Here is a 25,281-nt window from a genome sequence, read left to right on the forward strand (position 1 = left end):
TCAGAATATTGCTGCTCCTGATTCGGATCCCCTGAGCAGAGATTCTCTGGTTGGAGGAGTTTTCTTGCAGCTGGTCCTGGGAAGTTCTGAGTGGAGTGATTGCGTTTCACATGTTGACTGAGAAATTTCTGACTTGAAAAGGCCAGACAGCATGAGGGACATGGATGGATCTCTGGCTTTGGTTCTGAAAGAGGAAGTTTTTGGTCAGGGTAGATGTTTTGTTCAGGCCTTACCACATATGAAGGTATGAAGATCAAATGAAGAACCAAGCATTCTTCATATGTTAACAATGCAAGCTCTCTCCCACCAAGTGCTGGATGGACCTTTACAGTCCATTTTTCCATTCAACTTTTATTCACTACGTCTTAAAAAAAATCCAGAGCCTTTTCTATATATCAGCCAGACTAGGTAACCTCAAACAGCAACAGGGGCAGTGTCATTCCTTACATAGATGGAACTGCAGCGACCTTTCCCCCACATTGCAGGTATCTTCCAAGTCCTATAAAGCCTTCCCTGATCACCCTCTGCCACATCCTCCCTCCTTGGTCCCTGGGAACTTTTGCTAACACGAGGTCTTCAGCTATTTTATTCTATTGAGAAATAACACTCTTGGTGACTTAGGTGAGATTGTCCTTAGTGACTTCCTAAGAGGGGAAAAGGATCTATTAGGAGCACTCAGCCTGGAGATCCACAAATGTGGTTAAAGAGAAGATGTGTGAGCAAATCTGAATTTGCGTCTCCTCATTCAAAAGGACATATTTAGTTGAGGACAGTTATGTGCCTGGTTCTCCATCAGGAAGTGGGATTCAGGTTGGCCAACACAGAGTTGTCCAGGTCCCACTGACTAAAGGACTCTGGGTCCTGCTGCCCCAACTAGGTGCATGGATTGCTTCTATTTCAGATTCCACAAATCATAAAATGAGGATATGCTCTTTCTCAGGCTACACATCAAGTATTCATGTTTGAGATATTTCATTCAGTCTGAGCCCATTTCAAATACAATAGGAAGTCTTTTTTCAAAATATATCCCTACTCAGGCTTACCTCCATGCTCCCCACCTTCATCCTGCCCACCATTCTCTCTCCCTGGAAACTGAAGCAGCTCTCAGCAGATGACCCACTGGAGCCTATTTTCCAAAAATGAACCAAAGCTGAACTCTTTCTGGCCTTAGGACCATTGCACTAGCTGTGCCCTGTGCCTGGAACCCTTGGCCCACAGGCACTTGTACTTCTCAAATGCTGTCTCCTAAGAAAAACTTTCCCTGACAATCCCCTGCAACACTCCACTCTCACCTCACACTGATCCCCAGATATTCTTTCTGGATTCATTTTCTTCAAAGCACTAATCACTGTCTGATATTACACATATGTCTGTAGGTAATCATATGGTACCCTAATTCACATGTCATCTGTTCACGAGCAGTTTTTCCGATTGTCTTGATCAATCTGTATTTATACTTCCTGCAACATCGTCTGGCACTGAGTAAGAGTTCACATAACAGCTCATTGAGATAATGAATGAATGAATAACAACACATGCATATCATTAAGAAATATCAGAGGTTAAAGACTCTGAGGAGGGGGTGGAGCAAGATGGCCGAATAGGAACAGCTCCAGTCTCCAACTCCCAGCACGAGCGACACAGAAGACCAGTGATTTCTGCATTTTCAACTGAGGTACTGGGGTCATCTCACTAGGGAGTGCCGGACAATCGGTGCTGGTCAGCTGCTGCAGCCCGACCAGTGAGAGCTGAAGCAGGGTGAGGCATTGCCTAACCTGGGAAGCGCAAGGGGGAAGGGAATCCCTTTTCCTAGCCAGGGGAACTGAGACACACAACACCTGGAAAATCGGGTAACTCCCACCCCAATACTGCGCTTTAAGCAAACGGGCATACCAGGAGAATATATCTCACACCTGGCCGGGAGGGTCCTACACCCATGGAGCCTCCCTCATTGCTAACACAGCAGTCTGCGATCTAACCGCAAGGCAGCAGTGAGGCTGGGGGAGGGGCGCCCGCCATTGCTGAGGCTTAAGTAGGTAAACAAGGACTCTGGGAAGCTCGAACAGGGTGGAGCTCACAGTAGCTCAAGGAAACCTGCCTGTCTCTGTAGACCCCACCTCTGGGGACAGGGCACAGCTAAAAAACAACAACAAAAAAAAAAAAAGCAGCAGAAACCTTTGCAGACGCAAAAGACTCTGTCTGACAGCTTTGAAGAGAGCAGTGGATCTCCCCACATGGAGGTTGAGATCTGAGAAGGGACAGACTGCCTGTTCAAGTGGATCCCTGACTCCTGAGTAGCCTAACTGGGAGACATCCCCCACTAGGGGCAGTCTGACACCCCACACCTCACAGGGTGGAGTACACCCCTGAGAGGAAGCTTCCAAAGTAAGAATCAGACAGGTACACTCGCTGTTCAGCAACATTCTATCTTCTGCAACCTCTGCTGCTGATGCCCAGGCAAACAGGGTCTGGAGTGGACCTCAAGCAATCTCCAACAGACTACAGCTGAGGGTCCTGACTGTTAGAAGGAAAACTATCAAACAGGAAGGACACCTATACCAAAATCCCATCAGTACGTCACCATCATCAAAGACCAGAGGCAGATAAAACCACAAAGATGGGGAAAAAGCAGGGCAGAAAAGCTGGAAATTCAAAAAATAAGAGAGCATCTCCCCCTGCAAAGGAGAGCAGCCCATCACCAGCAACGGATCAAAGCTGGTCAGAGAATGACTTTGACGAGATGAGAGAAGAAGGCTTCAGTCCATCAAACTTCTCAGAGCTAAAGGAGGAATTACGTACCCAAAGCAAAGAAACTAAAAATCTTGAAAAAAGAGTGGAAGAAATGACAGCTACACTAATTAATGCAGAGAAGGTCATAAACCAAATGACAGAGATGAAAACCATGACACAAGAAATACGTGACAAATGCACAAGCTTCAGTAACCGACTCGATCAACTGGAAGAAAGAGTATCAGCGATTGAGGATCAAATGAATGAAATGAAGCGAGAAGAGAAACCAAAAGAAAAAAGAAGAAAACGAAATGAACAAAGCCTGCAAGAAGTATGGGATTATGTAAAAAGACCAAATCTATGTCTGATTGGGGTGCCTGAAAGTGAGGGGGAAAATGGAACCAAGTTGGAAAACACTCTTCAGGATATCACCCAGGAGAACTTCCCCAACCTAGTAGGGCAGGCCAACATTCAAATTCAGGAAATACAGAGAACGCCACAAAGATACTCCTCCAGAAGAGCAACTCCAAGACACATAACTGCCAGATTCACCAAAGTTGAAATGAAGGAAAAAATCTGAAGGGCAGCCAGAGAGAAAGTTCGGGTTACCCACAAAGGGAAGCCCATCAGACTAACAGCAGATCTCTCGGCAGAAACTCTACAAGCCAGAAGAGAGTGGGGGCCAATATTCAACGTTCTTAAAGAAAAGAATTTTCAACCCAGAATTTCATATCCAGCCAAACTAAGTTTCATAAGTGAAGGAGAAATAAAATCCTTTACAGATAAGCAAATGCTTGGAGATTTTGTCACCATCAGGCCTGCCTTACAAGAGACCCTGAAGGAAGCCCTAAACATGGAAAGGAACAACCGGTACCAGCCATTGCAAAAACATGCCAAAATGTAAAGACCATCGAGGCTAGGAAGAAACTGCATCAACTAACGAGGAAAATAACCAGTTAATATCATAATGGTAGGATCAAGTTCACACATAACAATATTAACCTTAAATGTAAATGGACTAAATGCTCCAATTAAAAGACACAGACTGGCAAACTGGATAACGAGTCAAGACCCATCAGTCTGCTATATTCAGGAGACCCATCTCACATGCAGAGACATACATAGGCTCAAAATAAAGGGATGGAGGAAGATCTACCAAGCAAATGGAGAACAAAAAAAAAAGCAGGGGTTGCAATACTAGTCTCTGATAAAACAGACTTTAAACCATCAAAAATCAAAAGAGATAAAGAAGGCCATTACATAATGGTAAAGGGATCAATTCAACAGGAAGAGCTAACTATCCTAAATATATAAGCACCCAATACAGGAGCACCCAGATTCATAAAGCAAGTCCTTAGAGACTTACAAAGAGACTTAGACTCCCATACAATAATAATGGGAGACTTCAACACTCCACTGTCAACATTAGACAGATCAACGAGACAGAAAGTTAACAAGGATATCCAGGAATTGAACTCATCTCTGCACCAAGAGAACCTAATAGACATCTAGAGAACTCACCACCACAAATCAACAGAATATACATTCTTCTCAGCACCACATCGCACTTATTCCAAAATTGACCACATAAATGGAAGTAAAGCACTCCTCAGCAAATGTAAAAGAACAGAAATTATAACAGTCTCTCAGACCACAGTGCAATCAAACTAGAACTCAGGACTAAGAAACTCAATCAAAACCACTCAACTACATTGAAACTGAACAACCTGCTCCTGAATGACTACTGGGTACATAATGAAATGAAGGCAGAAACAAAGATGTTCTTTGAAACCAATGAGAACAAAGATACAACATACCAGAATCTCTGGGACACATTGAAAGCAGTGTGTAGAGGGAAATATATAGCACTAAATGCCCACAAGAGAAAGCAGGAAAGATCTAAAATTGACACTCTAACATCACAATTAAAAGAACTAGAGAGGCAAGAGCAAACACATTCAAAAGCTAGCAGAAGGCAAGAAATAACTAAGATCAGAGCAGAACTGAAGGAGATAGAGACACAAAAAACCCTCCAAAAAATCAATGAATCCAGGAGTTGGTTTTTTGAAAAGATCAACAAAATTGACAGACCGCTAGCAAGACTAATAAAGAAGAAAAGAGAGAGGAATCAAATAGATGCAATAAAAAATGATAAAGGGGATATCACCACTGACCCCACAGAAATACAAACTAACATCAGAGAATACTATAAACACCTCTATGCAAATCAACTAGAAAATCTAGAAGAAATGGATAATTTCCTGGACACTTACACTCTCCCAAGACTAATCCAGGAAGAAGTTGAATCCCTGAATAGACCAATAGCAGGCTCTGAAATTGAGGCAACAATTAATAGCCTACCCACCAAAAAAAGTCCAGGACCAGATGGATTCACAGCTGAATTGTACCAGAGGTACAAGGAGAAGCTGGTACCATTCCTTCTGAAACTATTCCAATCAATAGAAAAAGAGGGAATCCTCCCTAACTCATTTTATGAGGCCAACATCGTCCTGATACCAAAGCCTGGCAGAGACACAACAAAAAAAGAGAATTTTAGACCAATATCCCTGATGAACATCGATGCAAAAATCCTCAATAAAATACTGGCAAACCGGATTCAGCAGCACATCCAAAAGCTTATCCACCGTGATCAAGTGGGCTTCATCCCTGGGATGCATGGCTGGTTCAACATTCGCAAATCAATAAACGTAATCCAGCATATAAACAGAACCAAAGACAAGAACCACATGATTGTCTCAATAGATGCAGAAAAGGCTTTTGACAAAATTCAACAGCCCTTCATGCTAAAAACGCTCAATAAATTCGGTATTGATGGAACGTACCTCTAAATAATAAGAGCTATTTATGACAAACCCACAGCTAATATCATACTGAATGGGCAAAAACTGGAAAAATTCCCTTTGAAAACTGGCACAAGACAGGGATGCCCTCTCTCACCACTCCTATTCAACATAGTGTTGGAAGTTCTGGCTAGGGCAATCAGGCAAGAGAAAGAAACCAAGGGTATTCAGTTAGGAAAAGAAGAAGTCAAATTGTCCCTGTTTGCAGATGACATGATTGTATATCTAGAAAACCCCATTGTCTCAGCCCAAAATCTCCTTAAGCTGATAAGCAACTTCAGCAAAGTCTCAGGATACAAAATTAATGTGCAAAAATCACAAGCATTCTTATACACCAGTAACAGACAAACAGAGAGCCAAATCAGGAATGAAATTCCATTCACAATTGCTTCAAAGAGAATAAAATACCTAGGAATCCAACTTACAAGGGATGTAAAGGACCTCTTCAAGGAGAACTACAAACCACTGCTCAGTGAAATCAAAGAGGACACAAACAAATGGAAGAACATACCATGCTCATGGATAGGAAGAATCAATATCATGAAAATGGCCATACTGCCCAAGGTTATTTATAGATTCAATGCCATCCCCATCAAGCTACCAATGAGTTTCTTCACAGAATTGGAAAAAACGGCTTTAAAGTTCATATGGAACCAAAAAAGAGCCCGCATTGCCAAGACAATCCTAAGTCAAAAGGACAAAGCTGGAGGCGTCACGCTACCTGACTTCAAACTATACTACAAGGCTACAGTAACCAAAACAGCATGGTACTGGTACCAAAACAGAGATATAGACCAATGGAACAGAACAGAGTCCTCAGAAATAATACCACACATCTACAGCCATCTGATCTTTGACAAACCTGAGAGAAACAAGAAATGGAGAAAGGATTCCCTATTTAATAAATGGTGCTGGGAAAATTGGCTAGCCATAAGTAGAAAGCTGAAACTGGATCCTTTCCTTACTCCTTATACGAAGATTAATTCAAGATGGATTAGAGACTTAAATGTTAGACCTAATACCATAAAAAACCCTAGAAGAAAACCTAGGTAGTACCATTCAGGACATAGGCATGGGCAAGGACTTCATGTCTAAAACACCAAAAGCAATGGCAGCAAAAGCCAAAATTGACAAATGGGATCTAATTAAACTAAAGAGCTTCTGCACAGCAAAAGAAACTACCATCAGAGTGAACAGGCAACCTACAGAATGGGAGAAAATTTTTGCAACCTACTCATCTGACAAAGGGCTAATATCCAGAATCTACAAAGAACTCAAACAAATATACAAGAAAAAAACAAACAACCCCATCAAAAAGTGGGCAAAGGATATGAACAGACATTTCTCAAAAGAAGACATTCATACAGCCAACAGACACATGAAAAAATGCTCATCATCACTCGCCATCAGAGAAATGCAAATCAAAACCACAATGAGATACCATCTCACACCAGTTAGAATGGCAATCATTAAGAAGTTAGGAAACAACAGGTGTTGGAGAGGATGTGGAGAAATAGGAACACTTTTACACTGTTGGTGGGATTGTAAACTAGTTCAACCATTATGGAAAACAGTATGGCAATTCCTCAAGGATCTAGAACTTGATGTACCATATGACCCAGCCATCCCACTACTGGGTATATACCCAAAGGATTATAAATCATGCTGCTATAAAGACACATGCACACGTATGTTTATTGCAGCACTATTCACAATAGCAAAGACTTGGAATCAACCCAATGTCCTTCTGTGACAGCCTGGATTAAGAAAATGTGTCACATATACTCCATGGAATACTATGCAGCCATAAAAAAGGATGAGTTTGCGTCCTTTGTAGGGACATGCATGCAGCTGGAAACCATCATTCTTAGCAAACTATCACAAGAAGAGAAAACCAAACACCGCATGTTCTCACTCATAGGTGGGAACTGAACAATGAGATCACTTGGACTCGGGAAGGGGAACATCACACACCGGGGCCTATCATGGGGAGGGGGGAGGGGGGAGGGTAGCACTGGGAGTTATACCTGATATAAATGATGAATTCATGGGTGCTGACGAGTTGATGGGTGCAGCACACCAACATGGCACAAGTATACATATGTAACAAACCTGCATGTTATGCACATGTACCCTAGAACTTAAAGTATAATAAAAAAAAATTAAAAAAAGAAATATCAAGGAAATGCCAGAAGAAACTACCTCGTTGGGAGAGCTGGTAGGTGTTTGAGAATTTGATTTTTGTCTTTAAGTCTTTCAGCACTATATGCTGTTATATACTTTGTGCATGAAGTACTTAGAATATAATATCAGAACAAAGATTTAAAAATATAAAATTTGTTCCAAAGAGGCAAAGGCATATAACATGGATCTTTAATTTTGGAAGCCACTGATTTGAAATCTTACTGATTTTAGATGGCATTTTGCTCTACTTAAGAGTTAAACCCTGAAAATTCTCTAGGTTAATTATTTCTTTCCTGTCCTTTAAAAAGAGTAATAGTGATGCCTACCTCTCCCTGCCATGAGCTCTTTCTTCCACTTGCTGCCCCATTTGATGCCCAGTTCCTGGCCATACTCATCCCCATACCAGACCAGCAGTTCACAGCCTGGCCTAATGACTCGGCAAGTTCTATAGAAGATCTGCCTGTGGTACTGGAAGGCCACCAGGTTCTGCTCTTCATCATCCCGGGCACAGTTCACATACCTGGGATCAAGGCAGGCAACGGGAAAGAAAAGAGGCAGTGAGTTCCCAGTATCTGTCAGATCCAGGTCTGGCCCATCACCTGCTGGTGAAGGCCTCCATGGTCTGTGCTGACCACTCCTCCACCACTCCTCTGGTAACCTTCTGCTCATTCCTAAATCTCTTTCACAATGTCATATGAACTTGCACTTCTGACTACAGTGCTCATCCTGCCTAGAACACTTCCCTGCCATGCTTAAACAACCATTTTTTCAAAGCCCAACTCCAGACTTACCTCCATCTTGATAGGCCGTAAAATACATTGACCTTTAGCTTCTCTAAACTCTAAATTAATTCTGTTTTATACCACAGAACTTGGTGCTTGGTATATTTATCATGTACTCTGCTTCTAGATTAGCACATATCATTCTACACTCAGCCCAAGTCCGTCTTTCTTTGACAGGCCTTCCTCTAATCACCCTACAGTTCACTCAGGTGCCATTCACCTGACTTCCCTAGATTCCCAGAGAAACTTAGAAGTCTCTTTCTCTTGGCCCAATAACATAGAACGGTAATAGTTGATTCATTTTTCTACTCTCAGATAGAACGAGAGCCCATTGTGGAAAGGGGCTGGGTCATCCTGCAGCTCTCCTCTGTTCAAGTAGTGAACTTTGCTTCCTAACCTGGAACATACTAAGTGCTTAATAAATGTGGATTACATAAACTAAAGCATGAATTCAGTGTCCCCCGTGAATCTAGGCTTCTCAAGGTTTATCTTGGTGCCTCAATTTTGTCTAGCATACATATTTATGTTTTGATACCAATAAATCATAATATCTATATTTTTACTTTTTATTTGTAAATGTTGATGGTATAAAACAACATTGTATGGAGAAAAATAGAAATAGGGGATGTGAAAATCATTGAGGGACGCATGATGATAAGGAAGGAAATCCGGGTTTGTGAGAAATGGAAGTTCTCTCTGAAACTCAGAGAGCTACTGGCCTTACCTCATCCAGTTGGCCCAGGATTTATCTTTTCCATCCACATACTCATAGCAGTTTCTCCCCTTGGTGATCTGAGTTTCAGAAAAATAAAGTACAGGCTTTTTAAAGGGTAAAAATCAGAGGAATTATTTTACTACACTGTCATCAGTGGCCTTTGGGCATGCATAACTTCAACTGCCAATTAAGACCACATGGTATGCACCTTAGTCATCATCTACACATCTGAGTTGATTTGTCCAATAAGAGCAGAAGCTCCACAAGGGAGGATGCATTTCTTTGTCTTTGTACCACTCTGCTCCCATGTACCCTCTGATCTCTAAACAAGAATTCCATGTTCCTGCAAAGACCCTCGAGTACACAGAGCTAACCATGTTTTCCCTACCTATATCCTGACATGTAGAAGGTGATGTCCCACCAAAGGCAGAGAAGGGATGTGGGAAGATAGAACAGGGGAAATGACAGGCTCTTCTCACCAGCCAGGAGTATCCATTGTTGGCTGCCTCTTCATCCTCTGTAATTCGGCCCTCATAGGGGCCGAAGTGCAGACCCAGTGGCAGATCAGATGCCTCGTTCCATACTCCAAGCCCAGCCTGAGGGATGCCTGATGGCCCAATTCTCAGCCCCGGGGGCAGACTTAGGGCTGAACGGTTGGGATGCCCCTTGTCCACTCCACTGTCCTTTACAAATATAGGGGGCCCATGAGCAACACAACTGTCAATGAAGAAGTTCTGACACATCTCACAATCTGGAAGTGAGGGAAGCAGAGATTAGGAAAATTGTAATGCATGTTCCTTCATATGATAGCTTCAGAAAGAGCTTGGCACTCACATCATTCAGCCCCAATCCTGTACTCTAATTCATTAGAGAAAGGGAATGATTTGTGGGCCAAATGATGAAATTACTGCACCAGGACGTAACAGCAAGCTGTGTGAGTGGCCAAAAGGATCACTTACAGAGGTAGTCATCATCCTGTGGCTCGCTGACCTCTTTGTATGCATGACCCTTCCTTTCTCGCAGGCTATACATCTTTCCTTCAGTCTCCTTCTTCCTGAGTTCTAGGTTGGAGAAGAGTAATGGGTAAAATTGGGAGTCTGGGGTGTTCATCCTTGTTTCATAAGAAAATGTGAAATATCCTACCATCAAATTAGCGTCTACCTTTCTACATACTCTAGTCTCCCCCTCTTCACTGCTTCAGAGAGACTTAGACCCCACACCCACACTGACTGCAGATGCCTATTCAATTTTAGTTTCTGGCTGTTCTTATTATCCCATTAACCTCCCAACCTTTCTACTTACAAAATGGTTTATTCGTGCATTTTTTCATTCAGAAAGTATTTCTTGAGGGCACATTACGTCTTAGGCATTGAGCAAAGGACTGGACATACAACACTAAGAAAGTATGGTCTCTATAGGGGATATTCTATAAACTAGTAGACATGTGATGAAAGAGGAAATGTAGAAACGCAGAAAAGAATATCTATTATCAGAGAGGTATTTTTTGGACACCTTGCATGTATCAGTTCATTTATATTTAATTTAATGCTTTCAAACAATGTTCTTGGTCTATATATACTTGGTTTCATTTGACAGATTACCATTCAGGAGCTCAGAGAATTTATAAGATTTGCCCAAGGCCCCAATGCTTCTCTGTGGATTATAACCCAAGTGAGTGACTTCAAAGTTGATGTTTTTCCATGCTATTCAATACTGTATCCAAGGCTGGGCCTGGTGACTCAAACCTGTAATCCCAGCATTTTGGGAGGCTGAAGTGAGCAGAGCACTTGAGGCCAGGAGTTTAAGACCAGCCTGGTCGACATGATGAAATCCTGTCTCTACTAAAAATACAAATATCAGCTGGGCACAGTGGCGCATGCCTATAATCCCAGCTACTCAGGTAACTGAGGCAAGAAAATGGCTATTTTCATGGAGGCAGAGGTTGCATTGAACCAAGATTGCGCCACTGCACTCCAGCCTGGGTGACAGAGTGAGACTCTGTCTCAGTGAACAAATAAATACATAATTTTAACAAAATACTGCATCTACCTTCTGGTCTCACAGTTGAGTCCGGCTTAAGCCCAGGCCTATGCAAAGTCCACCCCACATAGGTAGACCATACTCATCAACATTTCTAGAGGACATTGAGAGACTAAAGTCCCCCAAATATTTTTTCTTACCCAGTTTTAGTCTAGAGTGCCGTCCAGAGGTCCTTGCTTCTCCAGGAGGGGACACTGGTTTCTGAGCCTGCTCTGAGCCACTTGTATTCAGTAAATTTGCTGTTCCTGACACTTCTTTCAAACTAGATTCATTATTGAGTGATGCCTTGGGCATTCCCTTTAATGTGAGAGTCACATATTAAAAGACAACTTGCATTTCTTTAGTTCTTTATGGCTTGCAACATGTTTTCATATGCATGACTCTAGTTAATGTTCAAACCTTGGAAATACCTAGAGTGTCTAAATACTAGAGGGAAAAAAGAAGGTCTAAGTGAGTAGTGAATCTGGGACTCTAACCCATATCTTAAGGCTCTTTCCTTCAACTTTCTTTAAAATGTTCTATGTAAGTTAAAGGAAAGGAGGAAGAATACTTGGGAAGACTAGCTGGAGAATCAACAAGATCTGTGAAAAAAGCGGGTAAGAGCTTACAGAAAGAAGGAGGGAATCTTCCATAAACTAGTAGGCTGCTGATGGAAGGGGAAATGTAGAAAAGCACAGAGGGACGAAGCACATCCAGAAAATGAGGTAATAAAGCAGTAAGGTTGGGAACAGAACAAAGAGATGATTGGCAAAAATATATCTAGACAACTAAGAAAGTGATGTCAAAGTTGCATGTTGCCATATCCTGGAAAGAATATTTGGCTTTGCAATTAGATTAGTTAGTTCCTGTACCAATTCTGCTAATTCTGCTTGTCTGCTTGAATAAGGGTGTATTGTTACCTAATTTTCTTCAGTTTCCTGATCCAGAAATTGACATACATGTGTTTTTTGTTTTGTTTTGTTTTTGTTTCTTTAGAAGGAGTCTCACTCTGTTGCCCAGGCTGGAGTGCAGTGGCACTATATCAGCTCACTGCAGCGTCCACCTCCAAGGTTCAACAGATTCTCCTACCTCAGTCTCTTGAGAAGCTAGGATTACAGGCATGTGCCACCATACCCAGCTAATTTTTGTATATTTATTAGAGACGAGGTTTCACTAGATTGACCAGGATGGTCTCAAACTCCTCACCTCAAGTGATCGACCCACCTCAGCCTCCCAAAGTGCTGGGATTATAGTCATGAGCCCCCGCACCCAGCCCATGCTAAATCTTTATTTTATTTTTATTTTTTTGAGAGGGAGTCTCACTCTGTTGCCTAAGCTAGAGTACAGTGGCACAATCTCAGCTCACTGCAGCCTCCACCTCCCAGGTTTAAGTGATTTTCCTGCTTCAGCCTCCCGAGAAGTTGGGATTACAGGTGTCCACTACCACGCACAGCTGATTATTGTAGTTTTAGTAGAGATGGGATTTCACTATGTTGGCCAGGCTGCTCTCAAACTCCTGACCTCAGGTGATCTGCCCACCTCCACCTCTCAAAGTGCTGGGATTACAGGTGTTAGCCACTGCCCCTGGCGCTAATTCTCAATATTGTAGTGAACATGAAAGATAATAATGTTCACCCAAGTGTTTTTTGAGCTACTTAATACAGTATGAATATGAGATTAATAATTTTTCTCACCAGGCACAGTGGCTAACACCTGTAATTCCAGCACTTTGGGAAGCCAAGGCAAGCAGTTCACCTGAGGTCAGGAGTTTGAGACCAGTCTGGCCAACCCCATCTCTACAAAAAATATAAAAAACTAGCCGGGTGTGGTGGTGGGTGCCTGTAATCCCAGCTACTTGGGAGGCTGAGGCAGGAGAACAACTTGAACCCAGGAGGTGGAGGTTGCAGTGAGCTGAGATTGTGCCACTGCACTCCAGCCTGGGTGACAAGAGTGAAACTCTGTCAGGAAAGGAAAGGAAAAAGGAAAGGGAAAAGGAAAGGAAAGGAAAGGAAAGGAAAGGAAAGGAAAGGAAAGGAAAGGAAAGGAAAGGAAAGGAAAGGAAAGGAAAGGAAAGGAAAGGAAAGGAAAGGAAAGGAAAGGAAAGGAAAGGAAAGGCTAATTTTTTCTCACAGATGGGGTATGGTGGCTCACATCTGTAATCCCAGCACTTTGGGAGGCCGAGGTGGGAGGACGGCTTGAGCCCAGTAGTTCTAGACCAGCCTGAGCTACATGGCAAAACCCCGTCTCTACAAAAAACATAAAAATTAGCCAGACATGGTGGTGCATGCCTGTGGTCCCAGCTACTCGGGAGGCTGAGGCAGGAGGATCACACTAACCTAGGAGATGGAGGCTGCAGTAAGCCGAGCTTGAGTCATTGCACTCCAGCCTGGGTGAAAGAGCCAGACCCTGTCTCAAATCACTCCCCTAACCCAGAAAAATGACAAACAAACAAAAATTATCTCATAGTCCTGATATCATCTCTACAGTTGAAATCTAACTCTAAGATATTTTCAGCATCCTTGACCCTGTTACTTATAGTTTAATTCATAAACTTGGAATCAGTCATTCAGAAAACACTAAGGAGGCTCTCAGAGGCCATGAGCTGGGCTTGGGAGTTCTGAGAAAAATCAGACATGGACCAGACTCCTGAAGAGCTCACAATGAAGAGGCAGCAGGTAGGCTAAACGAATAATTCCAAACAACCTGACAGTTCCCTAATTGGAGCCCAGAGGAGGGAGCTGTTACTGCCTTCTACAGGAATGAGCATTTGAAATCAATTCCAGAAGAATATATTTTTAAGTCCTAAACCATTTTCTTATTTGTTGTTTCTCAGTCTTCAAACCTGAAACTCCTCAGGGCTGGAAGCTGCTTCCTCTGATCAGAATGGGTTCCTTAGGAGGGTAGGGACCCTATCTCCTCTGGGACCATCCACAGTATGAATGGTCTATTTGCTTGGAAGCTTCCCTTAATCAGAGTGTTTTAGTGCAAATCTCACTTTACCATAACAAGAAAAACTGAGGTTCAAAAGTCAGTTGGATGAATTATGTAAGACATATGAGTAAGACAGCATAAACTTTATAAAACTATGAAACTTTTAATGATCTTGTAAGTGCTTTAGAGAAAGAGTTTTGGATTAGACTGCACCAACACTGAATGTGATCCCAGGGATATAACTGAACACTTTTTACCTCAGTTTTCTCATCTGTAAAATGGCTATATAGCATCTACTTAATAGGTACTATATGTAAGTTGAATAGGAAATTTATGTAAAGTTTATTCATTTAAAATGCTTAAAATAAAGTCTGAAAATACTGAGAAAATAACACCGTGGTAGCGATTGTTGTTGCTGTTCTCATTAACTCTTAAAATAATGATGATGTCAGACACTGTGCTAAAGAGATCAGGAAAGGAAGGCAGTATTCCCTATGATAGTCTGTACATTCTCCTTCTTTTACCTATGTTTGGATCTATGAGGAAGGTTTCTTGTCAGCAGGATTTGGGAAATACTTACCTTCTGGTGTTTACTCTGTTCCACTCTTACGGCCATCCAAGGAGGTTTAACTAAAAGGTGATGAGAAATCAGTGGTTTGGTTGGTAAATGTTTCCAAACTCTAGAGATACTCTCTTTTATTATTTTTTTTTCTTTTTGAGACAGAGTCTCCCTCTGTCACCCAGGCTGGAGTGCAGTGGCACAATCTCCACTCACTGCAACCTCCATCTCCCAGATTCAAGTGATTCTCCTGCCTCAGCCTTGCGAGTTGTTGGGAACTACAGGTGTGTGCCACCACACCCGGCTAATTTTTGTATTTTTAGTAGAGACGGGATTTCTCCATGTTAGAGATGCTGGTCTTGACCTCCTGACCTCAGGTAATCCATCTGCCTCATCCTCGCAAAGTGCTCAGATTACAGGCATGAGCCACCATGCCTGGCCTAACTCTGGAGTTTCTCAGTAGAGACAGAGAATTCTGAGTCAGAGAGTGATGATTCCAAGTATTATCCAAAGGCGATTTGGAAATGTTTTCTGAAGCATCATTAAGGCCTATGCTTCTATTAGAGGCATTGCTAATTTTCTTAAGATTTAAAAAAATAGACAAAACTTCCTATTTGTTTCCTCCTATCTATTAAGGTATACCTAATAAGGTATCTATTACATTAATTTTTAAAATGTAAATTGACTGACCTTTCATGACAAACACACTGAACAAGTTAGGAATAGAAAGAAATCACCTCAATATAAAAAAAAGGTCATATAAGAAAAGTCCTCTTTTTTTTTTTTTTTTTTTTTTTTGAGATGGAGTCTCGCTTTGTTGCCCAGCTGGAGTGCAGTGGCGCAATCTCGGCTCACTGCAAGCTCTGCCTCCCAGGTTCACACCATTCTCCTGTCTCAGCCTCCCGAGTAGCTGGGACTACAGGCGCCCGTCACCATGCCTGGCTAATTTTTTGTATTTTTAGTAGAGACGGGGTTTCACCCTATCAACCAGGATGGTCTTGATCTCCTGACGTCATGATCCACGTGCCTCGACCTCCAAAAGTGCTGGGATTACAGGCATGGTGGCGGGCGCCTGTAGTCCCAGCTACTCAGGAGGCTGAGGCAGGAGAATCACTTGAATCTGGGAGGAGACGGAGTGAGCCTCCATCTAAAAAAAAAAAAAAAAAAAAAAGGAAATGAAACTATAAAGATTTTTACCAAAACATTGTTAGAAGTAATATATGAATTTGGGCCAGACACGGTGGCTCACACCTGTAATCCCAGCACTTTGGGAGGCCGAGGTGGGCAGATCACGAAGTCAGGAGATGGAGACCATCCTGGCTAATGGAGTTGGTGAAACTCCATCTCTACTAAAATTATAAACAATTAGCTGGGCATGGTGGTGGGCACCTGTAATCCCAGCTACTCGGGAAGCCGAGACAGAAGAATGGCCTGAACCTGGGAAGTGGAGCTTGCAGTGAGCCGATTTCACACAGCTGCACTCCAGCCTGAGTGACAGAGCCAGACTCTGTCTCAAAAAGAAAAAAAAAAAAAGAAGAAATAATACATGAATTCAGCATACAAAATCCACACCCCAAACAGTTGTGTTTCTATTTAGTAACAATGAGCAATCCACAAAGGAAATTAAGAAAAAATTCCCAACCACAATAGCATCAAAAAGAATAGAATAATTACGAATAAACTTAACCAAGGAGGCAAAAAACTTGAACACTGAAAACTACAAAATGGTGCCAACAGAAATTTAAGGAGACACAAATAAATGGAAGGACATCCTGTGTTCACGGATTTGAAGATTTAATATTGTTAATATGTTCATACTGTCAACATGATCTATAGATTCAATGTCATCTCTATCAAAATGCCAATGCCATTATTTTCAGAAATGGAAAAATATCCAAAAATTCATATAGAATCTCTAAAGAAGCAGAAGAGCCAAAACAATCTTGAAAAAGAAGAATAAAGTTGAAGACCTCATACTTCCTGATTTCAAAGCATATTACAAAGCTACAGTAATCAGAAAAGCATGGTACTGATATAAAGGCAGACATATAGACCAATGGAACAGAATAGAGAGGCAAGAAATAAACCCTTGTGTATATGGTCAGATGATCTTCAGCAAGGATGCCAAGACTACACAATGGAGGAAAGGACAGTCTGCAAGAAATGGTGTTGGGAAAATTGGATATACATATGCAAAAGAGAAGACAGACTCTTACCACATATCTCATATAAAAATTAACTCAAAATAGACTAAAGACTGAAATGTAAGACCTATAAGTACAGAACTTCAAGAAGAAAACAGAGGAAAATCTTCATGACATTGAAATAAATAATAACTTCTTGTATATGACACAAAAAGCATAAGCAATAAAAGCAAAATTAGACAAGTAGGACTACATCAAACTTAAAAACTTCTGTGTAACAAAGAAAACATTCAACAGAGTGGCAAGACATCCCATAGAGTGGAAGAAAATATATGCAAACCACATATCTGATAAAGGGTTAATGTTGCTGAGTGAAGTGACACATAACTATAGTCCAGCTATTCAGAGGCTAAGGTGGGAGGATCACTTGAACCCAGGAGTTTGAGACCAGCCAGGGCAACGTAGTGAGACCTCTGTCTCAAAGAAAGAAGACAAAGAGTTAATATCCAGGCCAGGCGCTGTGGCTCATGCCTATAACCCCAGCACTTTTGGAGGCCAAGGCAGATGGATCATTTGAGGTTAGGAGTTCATGACCAGACTGGCCAACATGGTGAAACCCCATCTCTACTAAAAGTACAAAAAATTAGCTGGGCATGGTGGTGTGTGCCTGTAATCCCAGCTATTGAGGAGGCTGAGGCAGAATGATTGCTGGAACCTGGGAGGTGGAGGTTGCAATGAGCTGAGATTGCACCATTGCACTCCAGCCTGGGCGACAAGAGCAAAACTCTGCCTCAAAAAAAAAAAAAAAAAAAAAAAGAGTTAAGATCCAGAATATGTGAAGAACTCCTATAATACAACAACAACAAAACAAATAATTAAATAATGAGTTCTATGGACTGAATTTTGTTTCCCCAAAATTCATATGCTGAAGCATATTTAATACCTCAATATGATGGTATTTAAAGATGGAGCCACTGGTAGATAATTAGGGCTAGGTGATGTCATGAGGGTGAGACCCTTAAGATGACATTAGTGCTTTTGGCTGGGCGCAGTGGCTCATTCCTATAATCCCAGCACTTTGGGAGGCCAAGGAGATGGGCGGATCATTTGAAGACAGGAGTTTGAGACCAGCCTGGTTAACATGGTAAAACCATATCTCTACTGAAAATACAAAAATTAGCTGGTGTGCCCCTGTAGTCCCAGCTATGTGAGGGGCTGAAGCAGGAGAATTGCTTGAACCCGGGAGGTGGAGTTTGCAGTGAGCTGAGATCGCACCACTGAACTCCAGTCTGGGGCAACAGAGTGAGGCTGTCTAAAAAAAAAATCTTCTAGTGGATAGTATTGCTTTTATAAGAAGAGGAAGATATTCCTTCTCCTTCCTACTGTGGGCACACAAATAATTCATGTAAATACACAGTGAGTTGGAGGCTGCCTACAAGTCAGGAAGAGAGCCCTCACCGGAACCCAACAATTCTGGCACTCTGATTTTTTACTTCCAGGCTTCAGAAATGTCAGAAAGGAAATTTCTGTTGTTTAAGCCACCCAGTGTATGGTATTTTCTTGTGGCAGCCTGGGCTGACCAATGCAATGGGCAAAAAACTTGAGTAGAGATTTCTCGAAAGAAGATACATATATGGCCAAGAGGCATATGAAAATATGCTTAATTTCACTAATCATCAGGGAGATGAAAATTAAAACCACAATGTGATATCACCTTATCCTGTTATGATAGCTTCTGTCAAAAAAAACAGAAAATAGCAAGTGTTGGCGACAATGTGGAGAAATTAGAACACTTGCTCATTGTTGGTGGGTGGATTAGTCTGTTTTCTGCTGCTTTCCTAGAATGTAACAGAGTAGGTAATTTATGTGGTTTTGTTGTTGTTGTTGTTGTTGTTGTTGTTGTTGTTGTTGTTGTTTTTGAGACAGAGTCTCATTCTGTTGCCCAGGCTGGAGTGCAGTGGTGCGATCTCGGCTCACTGCAACCTCTGCCTCCCAGGTTCAAGTGATTCTTCTACTTCAGCTTCCCGAGTAGCTGGGATTATAAGTGTACTCCACCATGCCTGGCTAATTTTGTATTTTTAGTAGAGATGGGGTTTCACCAAGCTGGCTAGGCTGGTCTCGAACTCCTGACCTTGTGATCCACCTGCCTCGGCCTACCAAAGTGCTAGGATTACAGGCGTGAGCCACCACGTCTGGCCCAGAGTGGGTAATTTATAAGGAAAATAATTATTTGGCTTGTGGTTCTGGAGGCTGGGAAGTTGAAGAGCATGGCACTGGCATCTTGCAAGGTGCTTCAAGCTGCATCATGACATGGTGGAAGGGTAAGCGTGCAATGTGAGACAGAGAGAAAGACAGGGAAGGGCCCAACTCATCCTTTTCATCAGGAACCCACTCCTGCAATAACTAACCCACTCCTGTGATAATCGCATTAATCCATTCATGAGGTTGGAGCTATCATTACATAAGCACCTCTTAAAGGCTCTACCTGTTAATACTGTTACGATGGCAACTAAGTTTCCAATACGTGAACTTCCACACATTCAAACCATAGTAGTGGGAATGTAAAATGGTGCAGACACTGTAAAAAACAGTATGGCACTTCCACAAAAAAATGAAAACCAGAACTACCTTATGTTCCAGAAATTCCACTTCTGGTTATACAATATAGTAAAAAGAATTAAAAACCAGATCTCAAAGAGATATTTGCACACTGATAGTTATTACAGCGTTATTCACAATAGACGAGAGGTAAAGCAACCTAATACCCATTGACGAATGAATGGATTTTAAAAATGTGGTATATACATGGAGAGGAATATTATTCAGACTTAAAAAAGAAGAAAATCTTGTCACATGCTATGACATGGGTGAATCTTGGGGACATTATGCTAAGTGATTAAATAAGCCAGTCACAAAAAGAAAAATATTTCATGGCTGATTCTACGTATATGAGGTATGGAAAGTAATCCAATTCATAGAAACAGAATTGCAGTTGCCAAGAGCTGGAGGGAGGAGAAAATAGGGTGTTATTGTTCAGTGGGTATAGGGTTTTAGTCATGCAAGATAAAAAGTTTTAGGGTTCTATTGCACAACAATATGCTTATAATTAATAAAGTTGTACACTTAAAAATTGTTAGAGAAGTAAATATATGTTATTGTATTCCTTGCCACAATAAAAAATAAATTGACTTAAACTGGGGATTTTAACTGAGTTCAGATAAAGATGTATAGATGTGTGATAAACCACAGGAGATAGATTCCCTCTAAAGAGACATTCTTTTCACGTCAAAGCATTTGCAGAAAAGCAAACACTGGCCTTTCATACCTCTTATGCCACTTTTAGGTCCTAAGGAATCTAAAATTCATAGATGGGGAAACCGTAGACTGAATCCAAGTTGCTCTCTCTAGTTTGGGCAGATTGACTCTTTTTACTTCTAAACTCTCCTGACCAAGAAGTAGAAGAGAAAATGAGCTTCGCACTTTCATTTTATAATTATGGCACATTATTTTATTTACTTGATGCCATCTCTGGTCAGTGACATATGGGAAAGATGAGGGAAACTAAACAGCTCTCTCAAACCCACTCCAGAATTGAGACAAAGAAGTAGATTCATTTTGGTATAAGAGGATCATATAGTATGATTAAATGTACATAAATGATGTATCTTTACTTAATATTACTTCTTCTTCTAAGACATTTAACTCAATAACTAAACTATTATGAGATTGGTGTTAGAAAGATTTTTTGTGGATTTACAGTTTCATTACATTTTCTTTAATTGTTCTATGATTTATTAACAATGTTTAGCAAAAACAATTTTTTTAAAAAAAAGGAATGACAAATTTTAAACATATAGAAAACAATGGAGAATAGTACTGGAAAACCCATACATCCATCACCATTCAGTCCAATGTCAACATTCTGCCACAACTGTTTCAGGTCTTTTTATGTTTATTTCAAAATTTAAAAACAAAAATAAAAACAAACAAAAAAACTAACCAAACCACAGGGAAGCCACCTGCCAGCCCTTCCTGCTTTCGTTGTGATAATAAATGGTTTGAATTTGGCATTCTTATTCACATTTAGATTTTATGCATTTACCACTTATTATTATATCTATAAATACTATACATAGTTTACAGGTTTTAAAACTTTATATGAGGCCAAGTGTGGTGACTCACGACTGTAATTCCAGCACTTTGGGAGACCGAGGCAGGTCTGCCACTAGCCTGGCTAATATGGCAAAATCCCATCTCTACCAAAAATACAAAAATTAGTCCAGCATGGTGGCACGTGCCTGTAGTCCCAGCTGTTCGGGAGGCTGAGGCAGGAGAATCGTTTGAACTTGGGAAGTGGAGGTTGCAGTGAGCTGAGATTGTGCCACTGCAATCCAGCCTGGGCAACAGAGCGAGACTCTATCTCAAAAACAAAAACTAACCAACAACGATATATGAATAACCTCTTACTGTATATACTGCCTTGCATTTTGCTTGTTTGTTGAGCATTTATGTTTTTGAGGGAAAACTCTTCTTCGTTTGTTAAATTCTGAAATGTAGCTGAGACCTAAACCCAGACTGGTTTCAGGAGGTCACTTTTTTCCCCTGAGACAGAGTCTTCTTATTCTGTTGCCCAGGTTGGAGGGTGGTGGTGGTATGATTTCGGCTCACTGCCACCTCCGCCTCCTGGGTTCGAGCTATTCCCCAGCCTCAGTCTCCTGAGTAGCTGGGATTATAGGCACCCACCACCACACCCGGCTAATTTTTTTCTTTTTTTTTGTATTTTTAGTAGAGACGGAGTTTCACCATGTTGACCAGGCTTGTCTCGAACTCCGACCTCAAGTGATACACCCTCCTCGGCCTCCCAAAGTACTGGGATTATGGGTGTGAGTCCCCATGCCTGGCCAAGAGGTCACTTCTAAATCTTCCTGGGGGCTATGCACGGTGCCTCATGCCTGTAATCCCAGCACTTTGGGAGGCTGAGGTGGGAGGATGGCTTGAGCCCAGGAGTTTGAGGCTGCAGTGAGTTATGATTGCGCCACTGCACTCCAGCCTGGGTGACAGAGTGAGACTTTGTCTGTAATAATAATAACCATCATCATCATCATCATCCCAGCACTTTGGGAGGCCAAGGCAGGCAGATCACTTGAGGTCAGGAATTTGAGATCAGCCTGGCCAACATGGTGAAACCCCATCTCTACAAAAAATACAAAAATTAGCTGAGCATGGTGGTGCACATCTGTAGTCCCAGCTACTTGAGAAGCTGAGGTGGGAGAATTGTTGAACCCGGAAGGCAGAGGTTGCAGTGAGCCGAGATTGCACCACTGTACTCCAGCCTGGACAATAGAGCAAGACTCTATCTCAAAATAAATAAATAAATAAATAAATAAATAAATAAATAAATAAATAAATAAAAATAGGCCAGGCATGGTGGCTCACAGCGATAATCCCAGTACTTTGGAAGGCCAAGACGGGTAGATCACCTGAGGTTGGAAGTTCGAGACCAGCTTGACCAACATGGAGAAACTCCATCTCTACTAAAAAAAATTACAAAAAATTAGCTGGTCATGGTGGCACATGCCTGTAATCTCAGTTACTTGGGAGGCTGAGGCAGGAGAATCGCTTGAACCTGGGAGGCGGAGGTTGCAGTGAGCCAAGATCACACCATTGCGCCCCAGCCTGGGCAATAAAAGCGAAACTCCATCTCAAAAAAAAAAATAAATAAATAAAATCCTCCTTCCCTTCCCTCTTACCTTGCTGCCTAGGTGTCCATTCTTCATCAGAATCTTCTGTGTCATCCACCTGGAGTTTGATGGCCTGCCTTCGGTGACACATGAAAGCTGGTCGAGTGGCTCTGAGACCTGAAAAGAAGCAAAAATTTTGTTCTAAAACGGAAGAGCTGGGAGGAGGAACAAAGGGCAGTGGCAATGGAAGGCACCACAAACCCAATACTGCTCAGTCTGATGAGCTGGGAGAGTCTTGAACAAGGTCAAGATGTGACCTCTGCATGGTCAGTATCCACACTCAGTCCTGCACTGATGCAAAAGAACAAAATTTCCCTCCAGATTTGTCTCCATGCAAAAGGGAATTGTGGGCAGATGCCACCACCTGAGAACTAAAATAATATAGGGACCAAAGACCTGTTTTATGTCTCCCAGACTGGTCTGTGCCCAGCACTTCCTGTTACCTATAGTAATCAGTGCATTATAGTTCCTTTTCACATTCCTATAGCGAGTTTTCTCCCAGTCTCCCATCTCTGCCCATTCTTCCTTGGTGAAGTATATGGAAATGTCTTTGAAGGCATCTTTGACCTAGAGGAAGTAACAGATTCTGTCAGTGATTTACTAGTACACATCGAGCTGGTCCTTTTCCTCTACCCTGTGTGTAGAGCATAGCCTGGGGCCTCTGGGAGTCTCTGTGAAATATAAAGACCTTCCCTGCTTCTCCAGATTGTGTCCCATTTAACTGAGCAGATGCTGAGCATTCCTAGCTCTCTGCTGACACAGAGCAGTCACTGATGCTAGTGTTCTTTTCTCCCCCATGTCCTGCCCAGGACCAGCTGCCCCCATTCCATGCACATTCAGACAGGGTCACCCAAGGGTACAGGCCAGGAGTCTGCAGCACTCCAGAGATCAGCTCCTGCTAGGAGTCTGGCTTCGCTTCCCCGACGTCTCACCGTGGGCTTCCGCTCTGTTCTCTCTGTGTCTTCTTCTGGGCTCTCCTCTTGGGACCTTTCAAGGCTCATGGTGCTGGGACTGTCTAGAAGGACTTGCTCCAATTCCAAGTGTGGGAAGGGCTCTGAGTCTCCCAGCTCCTAGGCCAAAGGCTCCTGTGGAAGGAGAAGGTGCTGAGAGCGGGCAACAGCCCTGAGCACAGCCCAGAACCAGGCTCTGTCTTCTCCATCTGGCTGGGGTGTTCAGAGCAGAAAGATGTGGGTTCCTGGTGAGGTCTCAAGCACCCCAGGGAGGTCTGGGGGTACTGATGGGATGGGAAGGCCTCCACTGGCCATGAGCTACCACCTAATATAAGCTGGGTTTTGTTCTTTTGGTTCCCCTGCAGCTTGGCTCATTTGGAGAAGGGTGGCACAGGTGGCTGGAGGGTTGTAGCTACTGGTGTTTTAGGGGAGTCCTGAGGTGTGAGAGCCAGAGGAGTACCAAGGAAACCTTGAGGCCCCCTGACTGCTGGGACTTAGGTCAGACTGAGGAGCAGGGTTCTGTTTCAGCAAGGCAAAATGAACATTTCTCATAGACAGGATTTGGGGATCTCTACCTGAGGATTCTAGAAAAATCCAGGAGTAAAGCAGTCTGCATCTCTAAGGGGAAACTATCTCTCAGGTTGAGATTTGGGGTCCCTCAGGCTGAAGGGATTTGAGATGTCTTAGACTGCAGAAATTGGGGTTTCTCAGGTTGAGGGAATTTGGGGTATCTCGAACTGAGGAGCTTTGGTATCCCTCAGGCTGACAGTATCTGTGGTTTTTCAGGATAAGATTTGGGGTCTTTTAGGTTGAAGAGATTTGCGGTGCTCAAGTTGACAAGATTTGAGATTCATCAGGTTAAGGGGATTTGGGGTTCCTCGGGATGAAAGGATTTGGGATCTTTGAGGTTGAGGAAATTCTGAGTTTCAGGTAAAGGAGATTTGGACCTCTTATTAAGGAGTTTTAGGGTCTTTGACGCTGAGGTTATTTGGTCCTTGAAACTGAAGCGGTTGAGTTTTCAGGCTATTTAGGTTTTCTGAGGTTGGGGAAATTTGGTCTCTGTGGGTGAGATATTTACGGTTCCTCAGGCTGAGGGATTTGGGGTGCCATAGTGTGAGGGGAATTGTGGCTCCTCAGGCTCAGAATGTCTAAGCATTAGATGTTCCTCTGGGTGAAGGGATTTGGGGTCCCTGAAGTACTTTGGGGGTTTCATGCTGAGGTGATTTTAGGTCCCTCAAGATGGCAGAATTTGGGGTCTCTTGAGGCTGAGAGGATTTGGAGCTTCTCAGGGTCAGGGGATTTCGGGTCTCCCAGGCTAAAATTTGAATGTCTCGGGATGAGGATTTATGAGGGTTTACAAGGGTTTCACGCTGCACGACAAAGGCTCCCCATGCTCTTCACAGTCTCTCGTGCTCTTCTGCCGCGGTGTTCACCCTGGCAGGACGTCCTCTCAGAGCCCCTCAGGAGATGAGCGGTGCTGGAAGGCGAGGCGCCGGGCTGTAGAGCTGTCAGCCAATCAGCGCTGAGACCAAGGCGAGCCCGCCATTCGGCAGTCAGGAGGTGCTAAATGGGCGGGGAGTAGGGCGGAGCCTTGCCTGTCAGTCACGGGCACAACCCGGTTTCGGGCTCAGGAGGTCGGGGAGGGGCCTGGCTCTTCCCGCCCTT

The 25,281-nt window shown here is 42.6% G+C and overlaps 1 protein-coding gene across 1 annotated transcript; it reads right to left on the reverse strand.

The window, feature by feature from the left end:
- Positions 1–25,078, reverse strand: LOC104677903 (probable histone-lysine N-methyltransferase PRDM7). Its single transcript, XM_030927513.1, has 10 exons — positions 24,975–25,078; positions 23,599–23,751; positions 23,110–23,233; positions 22,676–22,783; positions 14,803–14,852; positions 11,453–11,609; positions 10,232–10,333; positions 9,752–10,023; positions 9,282–9,349; positions 1–184 (listed from the first exon to the last, which is right to left on the reverse strand). Exons 2-10 carry the CDS (start codon positions 23,665–23,667, stop codon positions 1–3), a joined length of 1,134 nt encoding a protein of 377 aa, XP_030783373.1. The 5' UTR covers positions 23,668–23,751; positions 24,975–25,078.
- Between the last annotated feature and the right edge of the window lie 203 nt (positions 25,079–25,281).

This window comes from Rhinopithecus roxellana, chromosome 3, assembly GCF_007565055.1.
Source record: "Rhinopithecus roxellana isolate Shanxi Qingling chromosome 3, ASM756505v1, whole genome shotgun sequence".
NCBI classification, from domain to species: domain Eukaryota; kingdom Metazoa; phylum Chordata; class Mammalia; order Primates; family Cercopithecidae; genus Rhinopithecus; species Rhinopithecus roxellana.

Coding starts and splice junctions, on each gene's coding strand:
- LOC104677903 (XM_030927513.1), bottom strand. CDS start 23,667: ATGAGCCTTGAAAGGTCCCAAGAGGAGAGCCCAGAAGAAGACACAGAG. Junction 14,853..22,675: donor ATGGACACCTAGGCAGCAAG/GTAAGAGGGAAG, acceptor ATCACCTTTTAG/TTAAACCTCCTTGGATGGCC. Junction 11,610..14,802: donor AACAGAGTAAACACCAGAAG/GTAAGTATTTCC, acceptor CTCACATTAAAG/GGAATGCCCAAGGCATCACT.